Raw genomic sequence first — 9,047 nt, forward strand, 5'->3', positions numbered from 1 at the left:
AAAAGAGTCATGCGCACTAATCCACAGGGATGAACCTGAGATATATGAATCCCGTAAAACTGGAGGAGCGCACCTATAAACCTCGTCATTGGAAGACGAAGATTACAGTGGGTGAAAAAATGAGAGTATAAGAGATGTAGCCGGCAGGAGGATCCCGCGCCGTTTGCCCGGTAGACGGAGCAGACAGTCATACTCAGGGAGAAAACCCTGAGAGGCGACGAGAGTATCAAAGTCAGATTGTTTCAACTTGCAGGGAATCTCATCCCATCTCTTCACCACCTTGTTTTTCCCTCCCTCCTCCGACGAGGCCTCGGCAACCCCGTTTACCCTTGCCGGTCTTCTTCAAAGTAGACATAACAACTGATTTTACACGGCGTTTACTAGGGGAAATTGTGGTGTCGGGTTATCAGACATACAATTGAAAAATCGAACAATATGGTCACTGTAAGGACGGAAAATTCAGGGACAAAGACGAAGGCTCTTAGTCGGAATGTAAATTGAAGAACCAAGAACTCTGAAAATGACAATGGAGATGAAGAAAAAAACCATTCAAAAGGTTTGGTTTTATAGACCCAGGGGGGAGAGAGAAACAAGTAATAATCAGATCTACGCTCACGCGCCCCCACGCGCAGGCGTATGCCAACATAAGTGCGACACGTGTTCCTGACTGTATGAGGAGACGTGAAAGGCAACTGTAGCACCTCGAGCACGCGAAAGGTCTGACACATAACGTCTCCATCTCTGATGCACCTCGAGCACGCAAAAGGTCTGACACGCAATGTCTCCATCAATGATGCATGTCAGCACCAACCAACCACGTGCATTGACGATTCGTTTAAACCAAAGGGATAGAATTTTGCGCAACGGGCGTACAAAAAAAAAAGAAAAAAGAAAAAGAAAAAAACAAGCCCTATTAAAAAAGCAAACTATTAGTCTAATATCTATCTTACCTCGCTCGCGCGAGACAAGACACACATTAGACTGGGGGGGCTTGAAGAGGTATGCACCCGCCTTAATATCGAGCGGGGCGGGTCAACCCACAAGATATAGACAAGAGGCTTGAAATCAGGATGTCATGAAGACACAAAGCCAAAACCTATGCGCATGGCGCATATCACATATGCTCACGCATGCTCACGCATCACATATGCTCACGCATATCACATTCGCGCGTGGCGCATATCACATGCTCACGCATATTACATATGCTTACGCATCACATGCTCACGCATATCACATCTGCGCGTGGCGCATATCACATATGCTCACGCATATTACATATGCTTACATATCGCATGCTCACGCATATCACATCTGCGCATGAAACATCTGCGCGTGAGAATAAAGAGAAGACCTTGCGCATCCCCGGGATAGGCGCATAAAGGACAACACAACAAATGAGACAATAGTCTAATCCAAATCAGGATAAGGACAACCATGATTGTACTCATCAGACAACCTTCCAGAAGGTATCTTTTAAGGAATAAAGAATGTGCTGATGTTGACAGCTGCCAATGAAGGGTGGACAACTCAGCAAAACCCATGTGCCACCACGTGATGGCACATGGGTCAGGTAAAATACCTTGGTCAGAGAATAATCAATGAAAAAGCACCAGGTGTCCTAAGTACACGTGGCGCGAAGCAATAGGAGGAGGCCAAAAAGGCCCTAATTGGGTCTGAGCCCAATCATTGGAACCCTAACACTATAAATACCACACCACCTCCACAGTTGGAGCCAAGCAAGAAATACATTCTGAATCCTTTACTCATTTTCACATTCTTATCTTCTGCAATATCTTATTCTCACACCGGAGGGTTACCCCAAAGAGGACCCCTCTGTCCCTTTCTGAGGGGTAAGCTCACGGTGCTGTTCGTTTTGTAGGTGGAAGAACTCGTATCTCGGAAAACCATCGGTGATATAGCACACTCATACCCGAGGAACGTAGATCGAATACAAGTAAGTCGATCCACGCTTCTTCAGTATGCGATTTTTAAACGTCACATAATATCAAATACAAATGTAGTTAATTAACATACCTAAATACAATATCCGCGGTACCAGGTTGCACGGCCACATCATTTGTTTTCAAGAGTTTCAATACGTCCACCATGAGATTAACATCATTGTGTTGTTTAGCATACAGCTACGATAGCATGACATCAAATCTTTAAAATGTCAAATAAAACCAAAAAAAAGGGAATTTATATTTTGAAAATCCCACCCTCGTCAGACCCTACTTATAGCTTTGCTATTGGTGGGATTCCACTGGGTATGATTGATTGATTGATATTTTGAAAGAATATAATAATACCAGTATATTGTGAGCAGATGCAACACTAGGAGTCAATCCATACACATTGCACTTCCAAAGTGTCTTCTTTCCTGTTGCATACACGTAAAATGATTTAGGTCCTATTGGCATGCCAACTAAACGTTTTCACTTTGCAAGTGCCGTATAATGTTTAAAAGGTTTTAAGAAATCAAAATACGATTTTGAGTTTAGTTTATTAGACACGGAACAAAATAAAGATAGGCTCACAAAAACAGGACTAGACTAGCGCTGTAAATAAGCCAAGATGAGCCAGATCGACTTGTTTATATTAACGAGCTGAAATGTGGAGCTCAAGCACAGCTCGCAAAAAGCTCAAATCGGCTTATGGCTTGTCCAGTCAGCTCATTTATTGAAAAAAAATAACTTTATATATTTACACACACTGATATATATATATATATAAGAAAATTGTTATTTTAACATGCACATAATTAATAATTAGTAAACTACAAAACTTATAATTTATATATATTTGTGTTATTAGTTATATATATTAAAACTTGGGCTTTAATTTAAACAAGCCGATGAGCGATTCAATGAGTCAGATAAACAAACCAACGAGCGAGCCAACAAGCCGAACTTACCTTGGCTCGGGCTCGGGCTCGGGTCGTTTACAAACCAAACCGGCTTTGCTCAATCAAAACCAAGCTGATTTCGAGTGAGTGTCGAGCCGCAAGCTTCTTGAACAGCCCTAAACGGGAACCCACAGTCACTCATTTTCCTCGAATCATAAGAGTGGGACCCACAAAACCATTTTGAATACTAATAGCGGGACCCTAAAAAAATGACACTTTGAATATCTAGTTGTTGACATGCTATATCATACCAAGGTCAATAGCCTCTGCTCGTACACACGCCTTAGACACTTCCCGACAAAGATGATCATTAAAATTTTCAAAAATTCGAAGATTCGATAGCCTCTGCAATAGAAACACATCAAACACTATTAAATCACTTCAACCATAAAACAAACTCATATGGTTATATGATAAACAATAAAGATTTAAGCTTCCAATAACTTACAAACTTTCGAAGATCCTCCAAAGCATTATACAAAAGTTTGATGTCTTCACGGTTTTGACATTTTTCTATAAGACTCCACAGCAAATTATTTGGAGGTGCGGTTCTTTGTTCTGTCACAGATTTGATCAATTTATCATGCAGTTCCTTTGGCAGCCTCTGCAATTAAATACATATAAGCGCCTCTAAACAATGATACAAGTTTGTTAAACTCTTCAAGAATAAATTTTAATAATGCATACCTGTGGGACCCACTGTTTCTGTGGCAGCTTCTGTAGAGTATAATGCCTTTGACAGCATAATTGAGCATGTTGGATGTTGAATTTTTTGTTCTTGATTGTTAAAAGCACGATGAGGTGAAGCTGCACTTGATCCAAACTTTAGGGAAGTATGATAAGAACATGGAAATAAGTTTTTAACCGACTTCAACCGTGAGTTCTGCCTTGACACCTATAGAAGAAACAAAGTGTGAGACGGATACTACTGAATAATCACAATGAGGCATGAAACTAAGAGCGGAAAAAGAAATGAAACATTATGTTAAAAAGGTAACTTGACTGCACAAACATCTGGTAACAAACACTATACAACATCTTTTTCCAATGGTTGTGTGCAGTGATTGTTAATCGTGAGAAACATTAAATAACAGAGTAACAAACTCAAACATGTTGCTACTTGCAGCCTAACAATAAGTCCAACATGCAACTTTCATTCGTACTTAAATAAAAAGAGTGCAAAAACTTTGTTGAAAGATTGGATAACGAGTCATTTTGTCAATTTTGAAACATTTTCTTTAAATACATAAAGTAAGCTCCTTTTTTGAGGACTACTCAACTGAAGTACAAGCATAGTTATCAAAACAATAACACTAATGAAATCCAAATTCTATTCCTTTTTTAGTAGTTCAGTGTATCGTACACGAAACCTCTTCGGCCCCCAGGTCCCAAAGCTTTGTTTTTAGTAGGATTGGGTTTGCTATTCAAAACGGGGTGCAGCGCAGCTTGTTGTCAGTTTTCCTGCCACTTTATTGTAATCGTTTTATGTTATTAACCCTAAAAATATTACGTAAAAAATAATAATAATAAAAACCTTTCTTAAACCCTAATATCTTCTATTCGAGGCAGATTTCCCAGTCCCAGCCAACCGTGAGAAGGGTGTCAGTGTGTGTAATATGGCTGCGTTTCGGTTAGTATTTAACGTTCATAATCCAGATCAATTCCAGCACTTGTTTCATAATAATGAACAGAACCATGAAATAAGTCTTCTTCCAAACCAATGAATAACACTAATGAAATCCAAATTCTATTCCTATTAATTGAAATCGCCTAAAAATGTAAGATAATTATAAAACATCCCAATCTCAGTCAGATAATTATAACACTTTAACCCGCCTGAAACCCTAATTAGTTATAAACCAAATGGGTAACTAACTAAAAACAATATTAACAAAAAAAAATGGGAACAAAATGCACAAATTATTAATTACAAATCACACAGAAATAAACAAAATAAATAAACATTTGAGGGATTTATGGAGATTGAACAAACCTCAACGAGAAGGCGCCTTGAACCCATTTCGTTTCACCGGAATCTTGAATTTATATCGCCACCGGATTCTGCAAAAGTGATCTATCGATGGTGAAGACGACGGCCAGTATTCATTGCGATTTGTGATTGTTTAAAACCTATTTGGGCTTTTTGGTTCAAGCCCAAGTTGTTTTTTTTTTATTAAGGGTGTGTTTCGGATTGCTTATTTAGGTGAAAAAAGACTTTTGATTAAAAGGACTTATAAACTTATAAAATTTTAAAAAGAAGTTTTTAAAAGAATGTTTGGATTAGCTTATGTGTTGAGAAAAACCAAAATGACCAAAATGGACACACTTTTTAAAATGAGTGTAATGGGGTTTAAGGGTGAGAGTGGTGTAATAAGCAAATTAAACTCATTAAGTTAATAAGTTACATATTCCTAACTTTTCAAAACCTCTCTATTTTGCCTTCACCATAAGTTAAAATCTATAAGGCCCTATGATTTGCCAAACACCTTATACACCTTATTAACTTTTCAAAAAGTTTATAAGTTATAAGTTGATGAAAATAAGGAATCCCAAACACCCCCTAAGTGTTAAGACCTTGATTTCGTTTTTTTTTTCTTTTTCGGTTGATCAATTGTCTCGACGGAGATGCGGTGAACTACCCCGAGTCTTTGCCCAACCGAAGCCAGCTATCATTTGCAGGGCGTCTCTAATGATAATTTAATGTCTCGGCTGAGTCGAAATAAAAATGTCTGTAGGCCCCAGCGAGTAACGAAATAGAAAATCCCATAAGCCCAATACCTCAAATAAGTTATGGGTAAAAAAAGATTGGGCCCAATACTAATAAGATTTGTACCTATTTTATAAAAAAAATGAAAAAAATATATATATTAAAAAAACTATAAAATTGCCCTTCATTTGTCAATATGCACGGATATGTTGTTGAGAACTTCACGTTGGTTTTTAGAAAACAAGATCAAATACATTTTATTATTAACATTAAAACAATGATAACCAATTTTTTTGTCATAATTAGGTTTATTTTTATAGGTGTTTGTTGTTATTTTTTTCGTATTTGCTAATTTTTTATTATGAGACGTTAAAGTATTTGCTGATTTATATTTTGTTGTTATTATTAGGTTTTTTTCCTTTGTTGTTATACGTATTTGCTATTATTATTTTGTTCTTGATTTTGATTATTTTGTTGTAATTTTTAGGTTTTTTCTTTGTTATTATAAATAATTGTTTATGTATATTATTATTGTAGTTGGTATTGTTTCTTACGTTATCATTTTTTTTAATTGGTATTAGATTACCCCAAGGACGCCTTCGGCATCCAGGGGTCACGGACCGACCATAGAACCCTGTTCAATAAGTGGAACGCATTAGCTGTCTGCTCTCAGGTTGGCCCCTCATTCTTCGAGAATCAGAAAGATTCTTTTCAAGTTTGAATTTGTTCATTTGGAATATGAGTTCTTCTACTTCATTTTTATTTACTTATTTGATTGATTTTGATTTATTTTCCTACGTTCTCTTGTTAATATTAAAATGTACATGAATCTTCCTCTTGGTTTTTACGTAATGACATTCTCTCTCCCATGTTGTAAGCTTTCTCTAACTCAAGGATGAATATATCTAGAAGTACACCATTTAGTCTGTCGTGGTCTCTCTAATTCTATAACTAGAATATTATCGAATTTTCCCGACCCACTTTTACAAGATCTTCCACATTACCGAAGTCTTTGTTATAGAATTTGACTCCATTCTTTGCATTTTCCCCCTACCCCCCCCCCCCCCCTCACCCCACCCACCAAACCCAATAGGCCACATTTTACTGGGATAAAATTTCATGTCTGATTGTTATGAACATATTTAAATTTTTATTACATGTGACCAAAGATAAGATTTATCAGTTTTGTATCTCCACTATCATCACTTCTTTAAGAGGGATATGTTATATTTCTTGTGACTACCTGCACTAAGTACACCCGATTCTATAGAGCATTCACCTTATCCTAAGCCATCCACCACAATTTCGATCCATTATTATCTCTCCCCATACTAGTTTATAAACATATTGCAAATTCTAAATTTGATATCAATGGTGTCATGCTTTTAAGAAGCGTAGCCTATTTCATATCCGTGTTAGGTTACGCTTCAACGGAAGAATAAGTTGCTTGTTATTATACATCACTAACAAATAGCATCATCTTGTTGTCCGGATCTCACTCAGTCATGTCATTGATGGACAACAACTTTCATCCATTCAAAACTCATTTCCTACCTAGCACTTCCATGATATCTTAATCGTTATCTGGAGGCTTTTTTTCTTCTACCTTCGCTATGCACCCATCATTATATATTATATATTTGCATCATTTAGCACTATATCTCGTTACAAGGTAATTAAAATATTAATTTTGAGTACAAGATTTTTTCAAAAATATATATAACCTTCTAGATATTATATGACGTATTCGAGCTCTCCTAAGTTAAACAAGCCGAGCTCTGGCTTGGGCAGGCTCAACTCGCCTTGTTTACACCCCTTACATACGTACAACCTTGAGATCTCGTTATGAGCTTTTGATCACACAAATTATGATTCACGAATCACTTTAAGCAACATGTGTAATTATAAGCTTTACGTATAGCATAAACACATGTCATTCCTCGTGCAATTTAGCATACAACTTCTACACATTCATAAACTCATACTTCACCAAATTCAATTCAACATGTTTACTCATATATTTTTTCACTGTCTTGTTTAAACTAATAAAACTTTAAAATCAAGAACTAATCAAGAAAATATACCGTCAACAATAAACATATTTTGGTGTTGTAATTTGGAAATACATTTTTTTTTCAAACAACTGAAATAAATTAAAAATATATCACTGGTCCCAAAAATTTGAGGGTTTACTGAGAATATGAGATGGTGAGATGAGCAAAGGCTGACTTTTCAAGAGTCATTGTAGGCAGTCAACTTATAGATGTAAAGCTTCACAGTTCACACATGTTACAATCCTTTCCAATTATCCATTTTTTCACAAAATTTAAGTACATGTCTAAATTATAGTAACCATCCCTCTAGATTTATCACTTACAGAAAGCACCACTTTAATTTAAGTTGTTTCAAGGAGGCTATAATTTTCAGTGGATATAAATATTAACTTATAAGACAAATTTTTTAAATGAAATTAGTGAATTAGAGTATGTGACTTTGTGGATTGAAAATTTTGAGTACAAACATATAGCAAGGGGAATTATATGGTTTGCTTGGATTAAGGATATTGGAATTAACATTAGGAATGCTATTCCCTTTATCAAGGATTTAATATAACCGATAACACAAGTGAGATTAGGATTTAGGAATTCATACATGCTCCTTGATCATGCTATTTAGTCGACTTCCAAAGACGTTAAATGTCATTAGCCACAAATTGTTATCCTACCGTGTTATCGATTGGGCATGAAGGTGACTAATTTATGGTCTAAAATGCTAGAATATATATTGATTGATGATGATGCAACAATGATTTGAATAGAGTGGTTTTGAATCTTGACTTGAGACATTAGCTTAACTGGGATACTAAAAATGAACTCATGTCTCATATTATATTAAATACTAGTTTGAGGCCTGTGTATTACACGAGTAATTGATGAAAATTTTAAGCTTTAATCATTAAGTGAAATACAGTCAACAACATGATCATATATTATTAATACAATTACAATTTACATTAAAATTATGAAAATTACATAACTAATATTACACAAATATGTTACAAATAAGTAAAATCTTTCTTGTACACTACATTTGTGATTGTATTGGTCGGTGTACTGTTTATCAATAATCAAAATCTTTAGTACATGTCTGTTTGTAACTTTTGACAAGGTAACATATAGGTATGCTTATATACGAAAATTTTAAATATAAATTCGAAACTAATTTTATATAAAAAATAATGCATTGTGATTCGAATCCAACTTTAAAATCAATTTGTGGTTTCCATACAAATCCAAATTATACGACAATGATGCACCTTTGTTTTCTTTAATTTGCAATTATCTTTGACTTATAATTTTTATTCTAACAGACCTGCAATTTCATTTTTGATATTTCCTTATTTTCTTATGTCACAATTAATGTTAATGAATG

General features: G+C 35.5%; 1 protein-coding gene across 1 annotated transcript; it reads right to left on the reverse strand.

Annotated features, from left to right (window-relative positions):
- Positions 1–2,024: 2,024 nt before the first annotated feature.
- LOC143596035 (uncharacterized) lies at positions 2,025–4,928 on the reverse strand. The gene is made up of 6 exons (XM_077074913.1): positions 4,902–4,928; positions 3,596–3,715; positions 3,357–3,512; positions 3,160–3,253; positions 2,313–2,383; positions 2,025–2,144 (listed from the first exon to the last, which is right to left on the reverse strand). Exons 1-6 carry the CDS (start codon positions 4,926–4,928, stop codon positions 2,025–2,027), a joined length of 588 nt encoding a protein of 195 aa, XP_076931028.1.
- Positions 4,929–9,047: the final 4,119 nt, after the last annotated feature.

This window comes from Bidens hawaiensis, unplaced genomic scaffold (assembly GCF_021521415.1).
Source record: "Bidens hawaiensis isolate Kalapana, Puna unplaced genomic scaffold, B.hawaiensis_p1.1 tig00045971_1, whole genome shotgun sequence".
NCBI lineage: Eukaryota > Viridiplantae > Streptophyta > Magnoliopsida > Asterales > Asteraceae > Bidens > Bidens hawaiensis.

Coding starts and splice junctions, on each gene's coding strand:
- LOC143596035 (XM_077074913.1), bottom strand. CDS start 4,928: ATGGGTTCAAGGCGCCTTCTCGTTGAG. Junction 3,254..3,356: donor TGGAGGATCTTCGAAAGTTT/GTAAGTTATTGG, acceptor TTTCTATTGCAG/AGGCTATCGAATCTTCGAAT. Junction 2,145..2,312: donor CATCTGCTCACAATATACTG/GTATTATTATAT, acceptor ATGCTATCGTAG/CTGTATGCTAAACAACACAA.